Below are 21,455 nucleotides of genomic sequence, written 5' to 3'. Positions count from 1 at the left end.
CCCCTCATCTCAGATTCACCTGGCTAGCCCTGATTCTGCCTTCCGGGCTTGGCTTTCATAGGCTCCTCCTGGAAGCCTTCCCTAAAACCCCATGTGCTGCTTCAAGGTCTCCTTCCAGGAGGCCACTACATCTCATTCTATCCTATCATATAGCATCATTGTAATTGCCTGCTTGTCTCTCCCTCCAGGAAAAGTAACTCTGGGAAGGAACAAGGGCAGAGCAGATACTTCTTTGGAATGGTTGTATCCTAAGATTGGCTCAGTACCTGACACTGTAGGTGTGCAACTAATATTAGTTAAATGAAGGAATAGAAAGAACGGGACAATTTACATCATTTGAGTCCTACAGAAGAGACCAAAGGGAAGGGCTGAAAGGCAGGCAGCAACCCATATTCTGCGTCTTCTTGTGTTGAGTAAATCTACAGAACATTCCAACCTGAAAAGCACCTATATATTGATATTCAGAGCACTGTGCCATCTTGAAGGAGTGAAACGTCCGTTTGTTTGCAACAGGTAATGCATGTGTGGTGTGCAAACTGTAAAAGACAGGAAAGAGCATTCAGAGAATGTCAGTTTTCCACTCTCTCGGTCCCCAGTGGCTTCTTCTCCCATAGACAACTGCTGCCACTGTCTCTGGATTAGAAACCACTTTGGCAGGACAGGCCAGCTAAGGACCTTACGTGGTCAGGAGAAGAGCTCTTTAGGAGTCAGTGTTGAAGGCAGAAAACGCCCCCAGAGGTCTCACTCTTCCTCTGTTGTAGCCTGAGTATCTAAGTGCTAGGCCAGAGCCAGAGACGGTCGCCGGCAAGGGAAACTCCGCGGCCCGCACGCGGCAGCGGAAGGGTTAACGCGCCGGGCTCCGCCCTCCCAAGGGCCTCTTCCGGGCGGAGGGGCGGGATTACGTCACTTCCTGGAGACTGGCTGAATCCGGAAGTGATCCCAGAGGAACGAGTTGTGGTTGAGGACGCCGGCTGCTGGCCCAGGTTCCGGATCATGAGCTGGTGAGTGAGGCCGGAGCGGCGGGAGCTGCTGGAGCCGCGGACTGGCAAGGCCCCTGCCCCTGCGTCAGTGCCGTGTCCCGGCGCCCGCCGGTCCTGCGCGACCCCTCTGTCCCAGAGCAAGACCCGACAGCTCCTGCCCTAGGGTCGTTCCCTCGGTGCTTTCCCCAGTCGCAGTTTCTCAGCAGGAGTCCCAGGAAGACCGGCGGAGAGTCCTCTCAGCTTGGGACTTAGCGTCTGACTCCTGTTTTGCGGGACCTGTGTCCTCCTAGCTCCTTGAAGTGAGGGACTTCCTTGTTCCCTCCTTTTTAAAACTCCCATTGAGGTGCAGTCAGTGTCGTCTTTCTCTCTGTGGGCATCGCTGCCCCGCGCCAATCCCGCCAGAGCTGTGCCCCTCGCTGTGGTAGCCTGGACCCAGTTCACTGACCAAAACCCACTCGCTTTTGGGTAACTATCCTTTGCACGACTTAGCCTTCAGAAGACAAAACTTGCTTGTCTTTTGGAAGGGGCTAGAATTACACCCCGCACCCACCCTCCCACTGTGGGATTGGACTGGTTTTAATCATTCCAGGGCTAGTACCCCCTGCCTTCCCTCCAAGTAGGAATATTAAATTTAAACTTTTGGGAACTATCATGCCATGACAAAATGAGCCAGGGAGTCTTCAAGTAATCGAGTCACAGCTCCAGTTGCTGAAGAACTGTGTGATACTTGGCTCATAGTAGATGCTTGATAATGGTGTATTTATTTTGTAACATTCCGTTGGCCCAAAAGGCAATCCCCATTTGTTGCTCTCGATTATTTATGTTCACAGGAAAAAACTATGACTTGCCTGCCTTCCTGGGGCTTTGTTAGAGGACGCTAATATGAAAGACCTTACCTTACCAATCAGGCCCAAGGACCTGTATAGGCACAACCCTGGACCTCAGGGGATTCAACTATAATTTGTGAATAAATCAGCCCATGGGCTTAGGGAACATATTTGCCACTCTTTCCTCAGAGTCTAGTGTGTTTGTGTATGCAAAGTGCATGATAACTAGTTATAACAAATGCAGATAATAGAACATCCTTCAGGAAGGCTTTTGCAGTCTAACTTTTGGCCATCAGTGGAGACCTCAAGCAGCTGATATCAGTCAGTGTGAGGGCTAGCTCTCAAGTAAAATGTGAACCATCTGTCCCCTCCCCCTCCTGTTTCTTAGACCAAGCTTGATGGACAAATGTCTGACAATCACTGCCAGCACGTGGAGGGAAGCCCGAAGCAATGTCCTAATAAGCCCCAGCAGGAGCTGCTCCTTCTCCCTCCATCATTTGCTCCAGGAGGCCAATAGGGGGCTGGAGCCTTAAAAAGCTACCTTTCCTGTCTTGGTATAACCTAGTTACTGGTGGGCAAAGTGGCAGTGCTTCAGTTCCCTTTCCCAGAGGAATTATGTCCTTTCAGTGTCATTCTGGGTCCCCTAGTTTTGCGATATAGATGTCCTCTTAGCTGGTGCGTCTTGAATCTTGAGTATTCTTGCCTTTTTTTTCAAAGTGAAAAGCAAACAGTACAGATGCTTTATATCGCTTAAATTGGCATTTACTGAAGCAATCCTCACATGCTGGGAGAAGAGTAGAGCAGAAACTAATAAAGGTAAATGATTCTCTGGGTGATCTGAAGCAGATTGTTTCCACCTGTCTCACAGAAAGCTGCTCTTCCGGAGAACTAGTAGCCCTTTCGTTAAAGGTTAACTTGTCAGGTTGGAGAGAATTGAAATGGACAACTGTCTAACAAGAGCTGAGATTTTCATCTAGTAGCATTAATTGACCAGTACGTGCACATCTTTGTACCTCCTTGGACTAAGAGTCAGCCAGAAGGGTGGCTTTGTCCTTAAAAGCTAAGATTCCTTTCTCTTCCTCCTTAAAGGGCTTCTACGTCATCTCTTGCGTGGACCCTGACCCTCTCTCTCAAAGAGGGGAACAGCACCGGCGCCTGGGCACACAATCAGACTCAGTTCCTAGCTCAATGGCTGGCAAGAAGACTGGGGCTGGGTCCTTCTGATTCACTCCCTCAGTGGTTTTCCTGCCCCCAGAATGAATCCATCCATTCATGTGAAACTGGAATTCTCATTAGGGGAAGAGACCAGAGTGACGTAGAGCCATCATGGGAGGCTGATGCCCAAGGTCAGGTTCACCAAGTACATGGGCTGTGCCAAGCCATCATTAAATAAGGCCCAGGGGCACATGGCCCATGGTCTCCAGAGGGTAACCATTGTTCTGGGCTAGGCTGAGCTTTCAAAATGTCACAGTGAGAAATGTCCAATATTGATGCCCTTTGCACACTGTGGACTTTGCATGAAGAGTGAGAGGCCTTTGTTCTCTGCTTCCTCTGTGCAGGCAACCCGCCCACCCCCTGTTTGTTTAGTGGGTATCTGCTGCCTTCTTGCACCATCTACCCATCCACTCAGCCACTGCTCATATAACCATCTGCCTTTCAGCAAGGTGACCCAGTGGTCTGTCCTACTAGGAAAAAGGCATTTGATATTCACATCTCAGATCACAGATTCACTTCTTGGCCCCAAGCCAAATGCTTCTCTCTCTCCAGCTCTCTTGCTCCCTCTTTCTCTCCCTCTCTCCTGCCACCCCACCACCACCTCTCCTTCGAATTTGTCCCCCAACTTTCTCTCCCCCCTCATTCAGCACCTCCCTCCCTCTTTGTCTCTCCCTTTCTCTCTCTCTTCCCCGTCCTCCAGTGTATACTCAGGTGGCTTTATTATGGTATGAAGAGAGAATGAAGTAGAATTAAGAACAGTGACCTTAATCTAGCTTAGCGGGCTCCAGGAATTCTAGCCTCCCGTTGAACCATGCACCTTGATGATTTTAGGCTTCAACGATGAGAAAAAGGGAGTGCTGGAAAAAATCTCCCTATAACTAGGGGTCCAGTAGTTTGATGAGAAGGAAGGAAATTATAGACAGAGCAGCTAAGTGTGAGTAGGAGTTAGGGTGCTGCGTTCAGGTTCTGGCTCAGTCACTCAGTGCGGCCTGGTCAAGCATTGAACCGTTCTCTGTCTTGGTTTCTCCATCTGTAGCATGGAGTGGCTATTCCTGCTGACACTTTGCCACCTGAACCTGCTGTGAAGTGGAGTGGAGAGAGATTTTTCTGACCCTTCCGGGGTCTTCTGTCTGCCCTTCACACTTTAGTATTCCTCATGCTTGATCCTTTTTTGTTTCTTTTCTGTTCTCACCCTTTATACCCTTGCTGTCATCCTCAGGATAGAGGCCTAACTCTGGACCAGGGCTCCTGAGGCCTTTTGGGCCTGGCTGTCCCTCTTTACTTCGTGTATGCCATCCTCCAGGCTTCTCCTGCTCTCTCATGCCCCTGTGCCTCTGGATAACTGTTCCTTCTGCCTGAAATGCTTCCCCTTCACTCTCACCCATTCCACCAGGCCAGCATCCACTCATCCTTCAAGAGCCAGGCCACTCTTCACGTCCCCTGAGGGTCTTCCCTGAATGGCCCCCCACACCCTGCCGTGCTGCATTGGTTGCCCCTCCTCTGACGTTCTCTTCTGACCTTTATCGACATCTGCTCAGCTGGTCAGTTTACTTGTCTGTGAGTTCTTGAGTATGAGGACTGTCTTGTGGTCATTGCAATCCCTGGCACTGTTCCTGGCAGTCAGGAAATGTTTATTAAATGTATGAATGGGGCTTTTTTCCCCCATTTCCTGACTTGCCTGAGCTCAGGAAAAATTTTAAGATAAAAACGTGCAGAACCTACAAACCACTTCCTAAAATGAAAAGCCTCTGAAAGTGCTATTGTTAAATTGACTGACACTAGTGGCTTCCAGGTCAGGCTGCCTCAGATTTCTCCTCCCCACTCCTCTCTTATCCACTTCAAACTGCTCTGGTGGTTTCTTCTGTACTCCCATAGTGCTTCTCCTGTAGCACTTCTGCATGCTTCTAGGTATCACAGACATGTACCTCTCTCCCATGTCAACCCCATGAGGACAGGAGCTACATACAGTTTCTTCATCTTTGTGTAAGCATAGTGGGTATCATGCACATAGTGGGTATCTAACAGGTAATTGTTAAAGGAAATGCATGGAATGTAATGAAAGAAGAAAAAAGGGTGAACTTCTGGGTCAAACAGCCATTATTCATTTTTTTTCTCGGTGAAGTCTTTCTCCCTATGATTACCATTGCTCTCTCACATGTGTAGATTGCTTCTAACTTTTCAGAGGGCTTTCCCATCCTTTGTCTGACTTTGTGCTCCCGTCTGCGCAAGCAGTTCAGTCTCATTATCCCCCTTGGCAACTTGTTAGAGTTCACTCAGCCAGTACCTGACAGAACTGGAACTAAAACCTGTATCTCCTGAGTATTCTGTCCCTGTGATCAGGAATATTGGAAGAGTGGCAGACCATTCCCAAGCTGATTGGATCATGAAGGAGTTTCACTTTGCTAGGGTGTGTTGACACTAGCAGGTTGGTAGTGAATCACAGGGAGTTGTCAGTCTTCACACACAAGAGATAGAGGAAGTCCTTGTGTCCTGCAGACCTCTAGGTGTTCTGTAACAGGCTCACCTGCTTCTACCTGTGGGGCCCCTGCCTGGGACAGCCTCACCACTCATGTCCTCTGTGACTTTGGACACACCAAGCTTTTCCTCCTCACTGGAGAACATGGTAATGCCTTGAAGACAGGAGCCCCATAAAGAGTCTGTGAGATTCTGTGTGTGAGCTTACTCCTATTTTAGGTATTTAATGAGAGACAAAGGATGTCTTCCAGGTTTTGGAGCAGTCAGGAAGAGTCCAGTGTCTTGATTCCCACAGCTACTTAGTCAGAGATGTTATACTTACTATACTCTTGAAGGAAATCTGTTGGGGGTAGTCTTTAGAGTCAGCTGTTAACCTATTAGAATTGTTTTCCCAAACCCATTATTTTGATGGCTAACCCAAAGGGCCCAGTATAGTGTGATGCACATACATGGTGCTCAACAAATATTTGTTGATTTAATGCTTGTTAAACATTTATAACATGCAAAGGTCTGTGCTAAATGTTGAAGGACATTTAAAAGGCTTGCATGAGTCGGTCTCTGTCTTCAGCCAGTGTACGGAAAGTGCTAGGGATTCAAAAGGACAGCCGATCACTAAATGTCAGTGTGGCATCATCAAGAAAGACTTGAAGCAAGAGATGTAATTTTAACTGAACCTTGACTTAGCAAGTATGTGCTGTTTCAGTGGGAGTGCGAGAAGGATCCAGGTTAGAAGCATGGCATGAAAACGGTGTGTGGAGTTAGAATGCGTCAAGAGTGTTTGCGCGGACTGTCAGGAGGCCAGCTTGGAGGTGGTAAATAGTGGTTTGGGTAGAGGCTGCGTTGGGGAGAATTGGCACTCCACCTCAGGACCACGTTATATAGTGCTTTCAGTGCCATACTGAGGACTTGAAATTGAGCCTAGGCTTTTGAAAATTGAAGGCTTTTGAGCAGGGAAGTGGTATGGCCAAAGCAATGATTTAGTCAGATTATTTTGGCGTTGGCCTGCAGGATAACTCAGAAAGAATGGAGCCAGGGACGCTAACTTGGACAGTCGTTTCCTTTTTTTTTGAGACACGGTCTCACTCTTGCTCTGTTGCCCAGGCTGGAGTGCGGTGGTGCAATTGCAGCTCACCACAGTCTCAAATTCCTGGGTCCAAGCGATCATCCTGCCTCAGCCTCCTGAATGGCTGGGACAATAGGTGTTAACCACCACACCCAGAGTAGTTTCCAAAATTTTTTGACCACAACTCACAGTTAGAAATACCTTTGATAACACAACTCACACGCACACACCTAACACTTGAAATCAGTTTCACACAGTATGTGCGCAGTGCACTCTGATATTTTCTATTATGTTCTTGTTTGTGTTTTTTTTTTTTTTCGAGACAAGGTCTGCCCCTGTTGCCCAGGCTGGAGTGCAGTCACGCTATCTCAGCTCACTGGAACCTCCACTTCCTGGGTTGAAGGGATACGCATGCCTCAGCCTCCCACATAACTGGAATTACAGGCATGTGCCACCACTCCTGGCTGATTTTTGTGTATTTTAGTAGAGACTGGTTTTCGCTATGTTGACCAGGGTGGTCTCAAACTTCTGGACTCAAGTGATCCACCCGCCTCGACCTCCCAAAGTGCTGGGATTACAAGCATGAGCCACCGCAGCCAGCCTTGTTTGTTTTTTCTTAAAGAATGACCCACCTCCTTTGACTTTTTTTTCTTTTTTCCTTCCCAAGGTGAGTGCATATGATTTTTTAATTTCGTGAGTGATTTTGATATATGTGTACAATGGAAGACTATGTAGCAGGTTAAATGATCTTTGAGTGATAGGTGTTCTACAAAGACCTCGGTTTGAAAACCACCTATTTAAGAATATCATTACAGATATCCAGACTGTAAGCTCACACCTTTGACTCTAGCAACTAAAGATAGGTTGCTTGTATATGTGGTTGTTTCACTGGGTTAATAAGAAATACAGAAGGGTCAGCAGTAAAGAACACTGGCTGAGTTCTTTATAAGAACTCATTCCGTAGATTTGAAAACTGTTGATCACTTTCTAGAAAAGAAAACCCAAGTGAACAAAAGCTCATACAGAGATATTTGGTCTTATTAGTAATCAAGAAAAACAGATTAAACCAACAATGAGATGCCATTTCTCAGCCATCAGACCAGCAGAAATTTTGAAGCCTGACAGTGCCAAGTATCTCAGGGTGAAGAACAGTAAGAACTTACATACACTGAAGAAGGGGGTGTAAATTAGAGATTTTGCAGTTGGAACAGTAGCTGTCCCTGACCCCAGAGAAACTCCCGTACCTCCATGCAGCAGGGGACACATGCGGGAGTATAAGCTGCATCATGATGTGCAGATGCCCAGCCTCTGGAGAATGGGGAAATAAATTGTGATGTCTTTACATGATGAAATATGGGCCAGGCACAGCAGCTCATGCCCTTTGGGAGGCCAAGGCAGGCAGATCACTTGAGGTCAAGAGTTGAAGACCAGCCTAACCAACATAGTGAAACCCCATCTCTACTAAACATACAAAATTTAACCAGGCATGGTGGTGGACACCTGTAATCCCAACTACTCGGAACCTCAGGCAGGACAGTCTTTGAACTTGGGAGGTGGAGATTGCACTGAGCCAAGATTGCGCTACTGCACTCCATCCTGGGTGACAAAGTGAGACTTTGCCTCAAAAAGAAAAAAGAAATAATATGTTTTAGTTAAAATGGGTAAAATAGAGCTGTGTGTACCATTGTGGGCATATCTCAAGAATATACTGCTGAATGTAAAAAGCTAGCTTCAGAATGATACATTCAAATACATAAGAATGATACATCCAACGTTGTAGGCTGGGCGCAGTGGCTCAACACTTTGGGAGGCTGGGCAGGTGGATCACTTGAGGTCAGGAGTTCAAGACCAGCCTGGCCAGCATGGTGAAACCCCATTGTAAGGTTTTTTCTCGCCGAGTTTAAAGGGAAGAAACTGAGGCCAGCACAAGAAGAGCCAATGCAAAGGATTTATTCGGGCTCCCGGACAACGTTCTGTGGTCCCACAGGAGGGGCTGGAGAAGTCGCGCGGACTCCTCACAAACGTGGGGTTTTATAGGGAGTGGAGGCGTTTGATTGGTTGTGCCCAAGGTGAGTGGGACCCAGATGGGACAAAATGGTAGGAGGGGAATGGGGCCCGGATGGAACAAAATGGCAGGCGGGGAGTGGGGCCCGGATGGGACAAAATGGCAGGCGAGGAGTGGGGCCCGGATAGGACAAAATGACAGTAGGTAGTGGGGCCCGGATAGGACAAAATGGCATCGGGTAGGTCCTGGTGGGGCTTTTTTTCCGGGCTCCCGGTGGGGGTGGGGGTGTGTCCGAGCTCCCAGCAAGGGAAGGGGGTGTGTCTGAGCTCCTGGCGAGGGAGGAGGAGTGTGTCCGAGCTCCCCAGCGAGGGATGGGGGGGTGTGCGTCCGAGTTCCTGGCGAGGCAACCGGCCTTACACCCATCTTTACTAAAAATACAAAAATTAGTCAGGCGCAGAGGTGCACACCTGTAATCCCAGCTACTAGGGAGGCTGAGGCAGAATCACTTGAGCCCGGGAGGTGGAGGTTGCAGTGAGCTGAGATTGCGCCACTGCACTCCAGTCTGGTTAATAGAGTGAGACTCCCTCTCAAAAAGGAAAAAAAAAAAGATACATTCAACATTGTACTGTTGATGTAAGCATTAGACCTATAAGGCAATACTGTATTTTGCATATGGACTTAATATAGTACAAGTATGGGAATAATAAATACTAAAATCAGAATAGTGGTTACTCTAGGGTAACAAGGAAAGAGAAGGAAATGGAATCTCAGGAGCCGGGTGAGGTGACTCACACCTATAATCCCAGCATCATGGGAGGCCAAGGCAGGAGGATCAGTAGAGTCCAGGAGTTAGAGACTAACCTGGGCAGCATAGTGAGACTGTCTCTACAAAAAAAAAAATTAAAAATTAGCCAGGGGTGGTGGTGCAAGCCTGTAATCTCAGGGTGTGAGACTTAGGGCGCCTCAACAGTATCTGTACTGTTGTGTTGTTTGAAGAATAATATCTAAAGCAAGCACAGCTTCGTTAGAATTTGACAAAGCCAGGTGGTGGTACGTGAGTATTTATTATATATTCTTTATATTCTTTGTGTATTTACAATATTTCATATTTTTTTAATTTTTAAATCATTGCTGGGGCAGACCTCACTTTCCATAGCAAGAGAATGTTTGCCTCTCCCCTCACCCTACTGTCCAGGTGGGGATGATCCAGGGAGGGGGCCTACAAGTCATTTTCCATCCAGCTGTCTTCCTTCTACCTCTTGCTTTCTAGGGGCCAAACTTTCAGCAGAGAAGAAGAAAAAGGTAGTGTGAGAGCTCTTTATAATTGCTAGTTGGTAAGAGACAGAACCAAAGTGAAATTAAAGATGGTACCTCAGAAACTAAACAGCCAGTCTGGTGCTCTCAGAGTCTAAGCCGCTGCCAGCCTCATCGGAGTGGAGATGAGGCCAGTGGCAGTTCCCTCTGCTTGTAGCGTCTGCAGGACAAGCCTTTCACCTCCCAAGTACAAAGCCATTTTCTGCCTCTTCTTATCTTACAGATTAGAATGAGAGTAAGTGATTGCTTGTCTGTCGGATATTAGGATCTTCTTAAGGGGCTGCAAAGGAAAAACATCCCAGCTGCCTCTTTGAGTTGCCTGTCTTCCTCTCTTAGGTGCTTCATTAGCCTCCACACTTTTGACAAAAATCCTTAGACTATATAGGGGTAAGTTGCCCCCCAAAGTTAGGCAGACTTATCACTTGGTCCTGGTGGTAGTGCATCACAGTATAGGATAGCTGCTTGCCCCCAAAACAAAAAAGTAATTTCAGGTTTCCTAACCATTCTTGGTTGGGGGTGAGGATACTTATCTCTGTAACTTCTTGCAAGTCGCCCCTTCTGGACCTGGTTGGTTGTCATCATCAAAATACCACCACCACCTTCTCAGCAAAAAGCAGACTGCTTATTTTATGTCAAGATCTGTTTTAAGCATTAAACTTGTTTAACCTTCACAGCGACCCTAGAAGATGAGTAGATTATTATCCTATTTTATAGACAAAGAGATGGAGACACAGGGAGGTGAGGTCACTTGCCCAGAGTCTCACAGCTGGTAACAGGCAGAGCCAGGATTTGAACCCCAGCTCTCTGGCTCCAGGCCCCTGATCTAGTGCACTGTCTGTCCTGTGAAGTGCAGGAGTGGACACTTAAAATAAACTGATGTATCAGCAGCGCCTATGCAGTCTGGCAATAGCAGATGCTTAATAAATGGTTGCTTTGATGAGATGATCTCCCAGCTCTTGGGTGACTTAACATTGTGTGCTTCATTCTGTCTACTTTTCAGAGGTCAACCTGGGGAGCGGTGGGGAAGGAGGGATCACAGCTGAGCTGGAGAAGTGTTCTGGTCCAAGTCACAAATCCGCCAAGTCACAGTCATGCCTTTTATTTTTAAACACACACATACCTCCTCGGACCGATGGCAGGTCGAGGTCAAGTTCTGTGTGTTCTGGTTGGGTCAAGCTAACTTGGAGAAAGGACCGAGGTGGGGCTGGAGGCTGTGGTCATAGGCACTGGAAAGGGCATAGGCACTGGAAAGGGCTGATTTCCAGCTCAGTTCATGTCCCCCTCTGCTGGGGTCTCTCCCAGCCTTGCTCGGGCTGAACTTTCCGTGGCCTTTCGCATTGTGGCCAGCTGGCCCTTCAGACAGAGAGGGTGGCATCCAACCAGCAGCTGTTCTGCCGGACCTAGATGGCTCTCGATAAGCCCTGTCCCGGCTCTGGCCCTCTGTTGTTTCTCTCCCACCATTAAGGTGGTGGTGGCCTTGTGGGGCCTCAGGCCAGACCAGGCAGCAACCCAAGGATAGAATAACAGAAGGCTGGGGGGAGGGGCTTGTCCTTCCAGCCTGCTGGAGCTGTTGCCTCTCGCCCACCTTCCTGCTCTTGCCGAGACAGTGACTCAGGCCCAGACCACTCCCCGGGGAGCCAGGATTTCAGCCACTATCAACCGCCACCGCCCACTCTTTGCTCAGCCCTCCCTCCATTCTCACCTCCCTTACCTCCCTTGCCCCCAGAACTGTGGGTCTCTCGTCTAGCTAGAGATAGCAGAAAGATATGGGGTGGGGCAGACTGAATCGTTTCAGGATTCTTACCAACCCCAAGCCAGGCCTAGGCTCATTCACGTTCAGTAGGATTCTGGAGGCCAAGCGAAGACCCAGGAAGCAGGTTTAGGGTTCAGCCTCTTTCCACTCTTTGTCGTGAAAGTAGGACTCTCCAAAGAAGACAGGGACGTGAGCTCTGCTGGAGTGACCAGGGGATCCCCACCCAGCTGCCATCTGGGCCTGCCTTTTATCTCTGCCTCTGCAGAGGGGGTGAGGAAACAAAAGATGGAGAAACCTAGCAAATTGAAAATGTAAAAGAGCTGTTTTTGTAAATAGACATTACACAAGAGCAGGGGCTTTTTTGGAAAGGTTCTACTGAGACAGACAGAATTAGCCAACTGGCATCATGCTACTAATAGAGATATTTACTGTTTGAAAAAGTATATTTGTAGCTTCGGAGAACATCCTGTTGACTTTTTCTTTATTATGAAAGAAAATAGAATCTTTTCCCCCCTTTGCCCTCTGTACACACAGAACTTTTTTTTTTTTTTTTTTTTTTTTTGAGGTGGGGCAGTTGGGTATTGGAGAAGGGGAGGGTTGAGAGAAATGTTTTCTCCATTTTGTTGCTGAGACTAAAATATCTCTTCTCCTGCCCTCTGGTGCTCATATTTGTGGAATGGGAAGCAGAACCAAGCTAGGACTTCTACTCCACAGGCAGAGAGCTCAGAACTCTCTTAATTTCTTCCAGAGCTCAGAGATGCCCTGGGGAGCAAGCCGTGTCTTCACTCTGGCCCTCTGCTCACATCCCTGATTCCAAGGGGAGCACTGAGGCAAGTGTGAGGAGGAGGGAGGAGAGTCCCGAAGCCTAGTGGGCCTCCTGCCCTGGAGCACTGCCAACCTCAGGCTGGTGTGTCCTGGCAGTGCCGAGGCCACTGCTCTCAGCCTGTGATACTGTCACTCTTGCCCCATGCCCTCCAAAGCAGCTGCTTCTCCTAAGGAAGTCCCCTGTGCCTGCAGGGGAAGAGCCACAGGGATGAAATGGGGACTCAAGGGGAGAAGAGGCACAAGAGCCTGCTGAAGTGCAGTTGTGTTGCCCTTCCCACTCTCCCTTACTTGCCACCTTTCACCACTTCCTGCAGGAATGCTCCATTTCAGCACAGGGAGAATCTGATCCATCAGGGCACCTGCCCAGTTTTCTGCCCATTTCTCTGACAGAATGGGCTCACATCTGCCATTTGGCAGCCTCGATAGAAACCCAGGAGCCTCTTCTCCTTTCATATATCCTCTCAGGCTCTTTGTTTTCTCTTGAGCCATCATACTCCAATAACTTTGTCAGGCTTTGCTTTCAAGGCCAAGGGCCCACTCCATTTTCTTGGTCTCCACTGAATGTACTGTTGCTGAACCCCAGCACTGGTGGATATTCTTTTTAGGCTTTTGGGGCTTTTGTTTTGTTTTGTTTTTTAGTTACCTAAGGATTGGGAGCCCAGAGACCATGATACTGCCTTTCTTTGTTCTTTATATAGCATTATCTAAGAGTAGTTTTCTTCAGGAACCTTAAATCAGAGCATGGTATTTTACAGGGCCCTTGGGCAGTGTGCTTCGTCATTCATTTAATTAATCATCCAGTGCTTACTATGTGCACAAAACTAGACTATAAGCTGCATGAGATCATAGAAGGAATCCGTCTCGTTCATCTTGATACCCCTAGAACCTAGCACAGTACTTGAAACAAAGGTGCCCCTTAATAAATATTTCCTCATTCAATGAAAAGTTGAAAATAGCATTGTGCCTAGTACAGTACTTACAGGGGTTGCCAAGAAGCATGACATTCAGTCATTGCCCTTGAGGTGCTATGTGTCATAATCAGAAAGCAAGACATTCACACATCAAAGTTAATTAGCCTGTACCCTTTACCAAGCAAAGTTTACTTAAGTAATGAAAGGATGGCTCAATATTAGGAAATACGTTTACACAGTTCAACACAATAATAGGTCATAGGAGAACAAACTGATTATCTAAATGCATGGTGAAAGGCATTGGTGGAATTCAAAAATCTAGTCTTTGTAAACTTTTAGTAAACTAGGAACAGAAAGATATTTTCTTACTATTAGGAACCTTCCTGGGTGAAATCAGGAATAGCTGCCTTCATATTTGATAGTGAGGGATCAGACGTAAAGCATTCTTACCAAAGTTGGAAACATTTTTCTGTAACTTCAAGCTAATGCAATAACATAAGGCAAGAAATAGGTATAAATATTGGGAAAGAAAAGATAAATTTTATTGTATTTTCATACTCTGATGGTATACCTGGAAAGCCTAATTAGTTATTTTTCTTCTTTTCAAATTGAATTTCTTGGGCTATAAATTAAGTATGTAGATATGGTGACTGGTTTCAGAGTAAATGTGCCAGGAAGATAATATGAAAAAGAGAATCCCATTTACAGCATAACCAAAAATATAAAATTCCATGGAATGCACCTGAGACATGTATAGAGCTAAAACTTCACATGTGTTACTTTGGGATCTTAATATTTAACAAAATAAATATAGACGATGGTTATGAGAAAAACTCAAGACCAAGAAAAATAATAAGGCTAGAATGAATGAAAAGAAATATGGCTCTGAATGAGCAAAAATAGGATCTTCAAAAGTTAATCTATAAATATATTGCATTTCTGGTAATAATCTTATGAGGGGTTTTTAGGTATGGGTAGGGGTGAGAGCATACAGCTGATAAAATTTATCTTGAATAATTAAAACAACCAAGAAATTACCTGAAAAAAATTTAATAAGGGGTTTGCTTCGCCAAGTTGTAGGAACTTTTATACATCTAAATAAATCTATGTTATTGTCAAAAGAGTAGATCACTCTGTGTTATGGAATAGTAGATGCATTGAATGATGATAAAATAATTTTTCAAAGATAGAATACTTTTAAAACTATTAAAACATCTAAGGAGTCTACACTCAAACTCTAAATGCAGCCATGATTTAAATATAAAAAAAAAATCACTAAAATTCACATGGAAAGGCAAGGGACACAGAACAGTCAAAACGATCTTGACAAAGAACAAAGCTGGAGAACTAATACTCCCCAGTCTTAATACTACAAAGCTACAGTAATTAAGATCATGTGGTACTGTCGTAAAGATAGACGTAGATAAATGGAATAGAATTAAGAGTCCAGAAATAAACCGTTACATATTTGGACAATTGATTTTACAAGGATGCCAGAACAGTTCAGTGGAAAAGAAATAATCTTTTCAACAAACGGTGCTGGGACAAATTGGATAGCCACATGCCAAAGAATGAAGTCAGACCCCTACCTCACACCATATTTAAAAATTAACTCAAAATGGATCAGACCTAAATGTAAGAGCTAAACTATAAAACTTCTAGAAGAAAAGACAGGAGTAAATCTTCGTGACCTTGAATTTGTCAAAGGATTCTTAGATATGACACCAAAAACACGAACAACAAAAGAAAAAACAGATAAATTGGACTTCAACTAAATTTAAAACTTTTTGCTTCAAAGGACACTATTAAGAAAGTGGAAACCCAGCTCATGGATGAGGGAAAATATTTCTGATTATGGGGTAATACCCAGAATATACAAAGACCTCCTATAACTCAACAACAATAATAAAACAGTTTTAGAATGGGCAAGCAATTTGAATAGATCTTTCTCCAAAGATATACAAATGAACACATGAAAAGATGTTCAACATCATTAGTCATTAGAGAAATGCAAATCAGAAATACTACCTCATATCTACTAGGATGGCTAAAATGAAAAAGACGTTAAGTGTCGACAAGGATATGGAGAAGTTGGAACCCTGATATATACCACTGATGGAAATGTAAAATTATACAATTATCTTGGAAAACAGTCTGGCACATCCTCAAAGCTTAAACATAGAGTGACCATATAACCCAGCAGTTTTGCTCCTAGATATATGCCCAAGAGAAATAAAAACATATCCACACAAAATCTTAAACATAAATGTTTGTCACAACATTCATTAATACCCAAAAAGACGAAACAGCCCAATTGCCCATCAAATGATAAGTGGATAAACAAAATGTAAATCCATACACTGGACTAGTATCCAGTGATTAAAAAAAATAAAAGGATGAAGTACTGATATATGCTACGACATGGATGACCTTCAAAAACATTTTGCTAAGTGAAGGAGGCTGACACAAAAGGCCACATACAAATATAATTCTACTTCTGTGCAATGTCCAGAAAAGGTAAATCCATGGAGACAAAGCAGAGTAATGGTTGCCAGGGCTGGGGGAGGGGAGTTGTTTGCTAATAGATGTGGAGTTTCTTTTTGGTGTGATGAAAATGTTCAAAAATTAAATAGCAGTGATTTTTGCACACTTCTGGGAATATACTAAAAACCCCAAATTGTACACCTTAAAAGGGTGAATGTTATGGTATGTTATTTAAAAATAAACCAGATTCTGAGTAAAGATGACAGATTGAATACATACATCTAATTTATCTCCCTCACAAATCCTACAAAAAGCACAGTAAAGCAATTTTTTTAAGGCATAAATCCATAGTTCAGGGAGACTAGAAGAGACATCAACAACAAAATTTGGGAATTAGAGTGCAGTTACATGAGGTAACTGACTTAGTTCTAAGAAAGTCAAATCCCAAACTGGCATTTGAGAAAACCGAGAGCCATCCCATTGTACGTCCCAGAATTCCCAAAGGTTTGGGAGTTGGTACTAAGTAACTCTAGAAGTTGGGTGAGGCCAAGGGCTAAGATAACAGGGTGATTGGTTGCAAACTCTTTATGAATGGCTTAGAGCCCTAACATCTCCTGCCTAACTCTGGGAGACTGTCCCCACCCCACCCTAGCAGAAGAATGAAGAGCCCTCCACCCCAACCCCCTCCTCCAAAGAGTTTGTACCAGGGGACACAAAGGTGGATTTAAGGTGTGAAACTTATAAAAGTTAAGCCTCAGGGCCCCTGACTTAAATGGACCTTTCCAAGACCCTGAAAGGGACCCTAGGCATCCCTATGTTTTGGTAAACTGACACATAAAGTATTTGTATTGCAATGAGTTAGGAAAACCTCTGTCTTCATTCCTGCTTTTTCTTCTTGGTCCTACCACTCATGTCAGGCAGTCTTTGGGTAGCCTAGGCTTTTTGGGGGAATGGAACTAGGGGAGGGTGAATTAGGAGTATACTGTTTTAACTGTACTTTGTAAATACATCTTTGGAAAATGTTAATAAGAAGAAATTACAGACTCCTGAGTTGGAAATCTGTGAAGGTTACCTTTTTGGTCAATTTTAAATTTACTTAAAAACTAAGGGGAAAATTGGATTTAAAAATAATGAAACACAAAAATGATAAGGTGACTGCTTAAACCAATAGAAATTCTGGAATCAAGCAAAGCATAACGAAACATTTTCAAATCGTACCAAAAGTGAGTAATCCATTAAAAGAAGGAGATCCATTTTAAATAGGGGTGATGATGGTTTGATAACTCAGTTAACAAGGAGGAGGAGGAAATCAGAGAAACACATTGATAAAACATTTAAATTTCTGATGGATTTAACATGAAAGACATAATGAAAACAAAACTCAAGATATGCCCTCCTACAAAGACATTAGTGATGAACTGGTCACTGTCATTACTTCAAAGAACATGTAAGATTAGTCACTGTACAAGAAATCTTGAAATGTGCCCTGACATCTTAGTTTATCTGCAGCGGAAACGTGAGATTTTTCTAAATTTTACAAGAATCCTAAAATTTATATATTATGCTGAAGAAAGGCTTTCCAAACCATCTAAAACAAATTTCTAGTAGAAAACAAATTTCAAACAACCATACCAGAGGAAAGATGGAATTACCTTTTTTACTCTTAGGAAAATTTTGCTACCAACTCTGTGTTACACGAAGAGGCAACCAAACGCTAAGCCGCCCAAAGTGTAGGGAGACAAGATAGAGATGTGTTAGGCGGATGATTAACAAAAATACTCGATTGTTTTCTGATGTTTGTGTCATTTGCTAGCTTTTAAAACTTGACATTTGTTGTGCTCTTTTCTCTGCCTGAATATTCATTTTCATGCCTATTTGTATATTTGTAATTTTATATTTTTTAAATAGAGCATACAAAATTGTGAAAACTTCAAACCCACCTCTGAGAGGGCAGCAAGCACAGCTGAGGGTGGGACTGCCCTAGTGAAGTCAGGAGGATGAAGTGAATTCGCACCCTCAGGGTGCCACGGCCCGTCCCTTCCCCTCCCCACCACATAGGCACGCTTGTGCACACAAACACGCACATACAAGCTCTTCCATTGCCAAGTTCCCAGAATGGTAGGAGATTGGAAGAATCTTCTTTAAAGAATTTTACCCGCCCAAGAGAAAACACTAGAAAGATAGTGACATCAGGGAGTTCCCCACAAAACTGTTCAGCCAGATTGCAGATTGCCCTTCCTAGTAGATCAACATGGTTCCTGTGCTCAGAGCTTCTTGTCAGCTCTTTTTGTCTCCCAGTCATATATGAGAATAGGCAACCAAGAATTACCACAAATCCAAGGAAAGCACTTAGTGTGAAAAATAAAGACAAATGGGGGAAAAAAGCAACTTGGAGAAAAACTAAGACTACAAAGGGAAGAAGCTTTTTAATTAAAGCTGTTGTTAAGATCCTCAGAGAGAGAAGGCATCCATGAAGTAAAAACAGGATACCATTTTAAAAGGACAGCCTAAAAATTTTAAATGGCTCTTGGAAATTAAAAATCTCATAGCAGAAATGAAAAAAAAAAAACAAAAAACTCGTTAGAAGCATTAGAAGATAAAATTTGAGAAACGGAAATTAGAGAACCAGCCAAGGAGGGTCAACATCAAGATTGTAACAGTTTCAGAAGTAAGAAACAGAAAACAGAAGAAATCAACAAAATTGTTTAATCCCAGAACTGAAGATTATAAATTGGCAAATTGAAATAGTCCTATGAGTACCCAGCACAGTGGATGAAAATAGACCTACATTGTTGTGAAATTATGCAACACCAGGACAAACATATATTCCTATAAGGTTGCTTAAAAAAAACTAAAAAAAAACAGGTCATATATAAAGAATAGGAATCAGAGTGGCTTCAGACTTCCCCACAGCAGCAGTACTGGGAAGTTAGAAGACGGTGAAGCAACACCTTTGAAATTCTGGCAGAAATTGTGTACAGCCTTTAATTCTATACCCAAACTAGCCTGCAGGTAGAAGAAAAAGTTTTTAGGATATGCAAAGTCTCAAAAATGATCTCCCACATGCTTTGTTTCCACCCAAAATAAGGGGTAAACCAAGAAAGAGAAGGACCAGGGGAAAAATCATGAGACAAGTCAAAGGAATCCCAGAAAAGTTGGTGAAGGTAGAGCTGGGGCTGAGAGCCGCACAGCTGGGGAGCAGGCAACCAGTCCGGGTTGGAGCGAGGCAGCAGCTACAGAGCAGACTGTTCCAGAAGATGCAAGGGAGAGAGCACCCGATATGATGAATGTATCAAAATTAGAGTTAGACCACAGATTGAATTGAGGATAAGTATGTAGACAATTAAGCAAATGAAAGAAAAGTGACAGTTATCAATTTTAGGGAAAGTAAAAAAGCATACATGTTATTAATTATGTTTTACTGCTGCATGATACATTCTCCCACAACTTAGTGGCTGAAAACAACAATAAATAGTTTCTGTTGGTCAGGAATTTGGGAGTGGCATAGCTGGCTTTGACTTGGAAACTTTCATGAGTTTGTGACTCAGTACATCGGCTGGAACTGCAGTCTTCTAAAGCTTTGACTGAGGTGGAACAATCTGCTTGTTATCAAGGGCAGGAGGGAAGAAAAATCATAATATCCTCCTAATAGTTGACTAAATAGTGAGCTTACCAAGTTATAATGTAATTGTATTGAGAAGAAGAGCTGCAAGTGTGGCTTCATGAGGGAGAGATGGACACCCAGCAATATTTTGTTTAATTAAATCCTCATCTTCCAAAGTAAAAATTCAATAGCTAACACAGATTTTTAGTGCCTAAAAACCTAACAATCTAAAGGTAGCAATATAAGCATTTATCCTTAGACGTGGAAACAGTTGAGTTGAAAGTGGTTGATTCTGGCAAATGAGATTAGTAGTCCTGGGAACGTTTTACATAAGAAATCTTGTTGCCTTATTAGACAATGCACACTATAACTTTGATACTAATAGAGTTTAGTTTAACAAAAGGAAGCCATGCAAGTAATAAAGTAAATATAGGTGAATAGTTGCAAGTTGATGGAGTGGAGGAAGCAGGTCATCCTGTTTGATACCAAAAGAAAAAATCACAAAAGAAAAGACAGATTTAGTAGATTTGATTGTGTACTAATCAAAAGCTTCTGCACATGAAACATAAACATGTACAAAAGTGAAAGGCAGACACTAATCCAGGAAAAAAACCCTGATACATAAACCAAAGGGTGGTTAGTAAAATGTAAACTGTTTCAGTCTTTTCAAAAATGTTAACTGTTTAAATCTGTCTGGAGGGCAGTTTGGCAAAATGTATCAAAGCCTTGAACACTGTATACAGAATTGATCCTGTGTGACTAATCCTTGGTGTGCACCATGATTTAGCTCTTAGAGCTTTTGTTCATAATAGAAAAATTTTGAAACAGTTGAAATGACCAGCAGTAAGTGATGAGGTTATAGAGATAAAACAAGTGGCACATTTTCATTATATACCTGAACCACTCATTTTACTTCTGTAGCTCTGAAAAATGAGGAGAGTGAAAATGATACATTCTCATATAAAACTATTCATGGCCGGACGCGGTGGCTCGCGCCTGTAATCCCAGCACTTTGGGAGGCCGAGGCGGGTGGATCACGAGGTCAAGAGATCGAGACCATCCCGGTCAACATGGTGAAACCCTGTCTCTACTAAAAATACAAAAAATTAGCTGGGCATGGTGGCGCATGCCTGTAGTCCCAGCTACTCAGGAGGCTGAGGCAGGAGAATTGCCTGAACCCAGGAGGCGGAGGTTGCGGTGAGCTGAGATCGCGCCATTGCACTCCAGCCTGGGTAACAAGAGCGAAACTCCGTCTCAAAAAAAAAAAAAAAAAAAACACTATTCATGATATATATTTCTTTTACTTTTTTAATTTAAAAGTTACACAAATATTTACACATATACATGCACACACACATATACACACTGAATCGGTATTATTGTCAATTTTTTCCTTTGGGGGTGTATGTGTGTGTTGTCCTTTGTGTTTTTCTATGTCTTCCAAGTTTTTAACATTGATCAGGTGCTATTTTTGTAGTCAAGAAAAAAAACAAGGTTTTTTTTTTGGTTTTTTTTTTTTTTTGGTGTATTTGAAAAAAAAAAATACGGAAAGTGCAAAGAAGAAAACAGTAATCATATTCTCACCACCCAAAATTAGCCACTACCAACATTTGGCATATTTGCTTCAGTGTTTCTTTCTGTAAATTTAAAAAATACAAATAACAACACTAAAACATTAACCTTGGCCATCTTTTAGATACGAAATTATGGCTGGGTTTTTTTTCCCCCCCTCATCTTTTCCTCCCTCATCCCCCCCAGTCACTCAGTCCCTTTTTATTTCTCAAGTTTTCTGCAGTGAGCATGTTTTTCTTTAATAATTGTTTTAAAGTTAGTGTTTCTCATGAGAATACTTTTTTCTTTTTTTGCCCACCTGCAACTGTCTTGATTGAGTTATAGAGAATACTTTTTAAGGGAATAAACTGCAGTTAACTGTAAAGGGTAGAATTTTTAAAATGCTAACTAAGTGATAGACATTTAAAAGACGGTGAGTTTTCCTGGG

The 21,455-nt window shown here is 43.5% G+C and overlaps 1 protein-coding gene across 3 annotated transcripts in view; it reads left to right on the top strand.

Annotated features, from left to right (window-relative positions):
• Window positions 1-925: 925 nt before the first annotated feature.
• Window positions 926-21,455, top strand: part of BIN3 (bridging integrator 3) — a 57,174-nt gene continuing 36,644 nt past the window's right edge. Inside the window, exon 1 of one of the 3 annotated variants that reach the window (XM_012435195.2) lies at window positions 926-1,001. In XM_012435195.2, the coding sequence (XP_012290618.2) occupies window positions 994-1,001 (8 nt within the window). In that variant the 5' untranslated portion in view covers window positions 926-993. The remainder of the gene's footprint in view (window positions 1,002-21,455) is intronic. The other 2 variants (XM_012435196.2, XM_012435197.3) reach the window with 2 other exon arrangements.

Source organism: Aotus nancymaae, unplaced genomic scaffold (assembly GCF_030222135.1).
Source record: "Aotus nancymaae isolate 86718 unplaced genomic scaffold, 86718_ANA_hifiasm-v0.15.2.pri h1tg000079l, whole genome shotgun sequence".
NCBI lineage: Eukaryota > Metazoa > Chordata > Mammalia > Primates > Aotidae > Aotus > Aotus nancymaae.
Note: the sequence above shows the minus strand (reverse complement) of the source record. Positions and strands in the feature narration are given on the sequence as shown.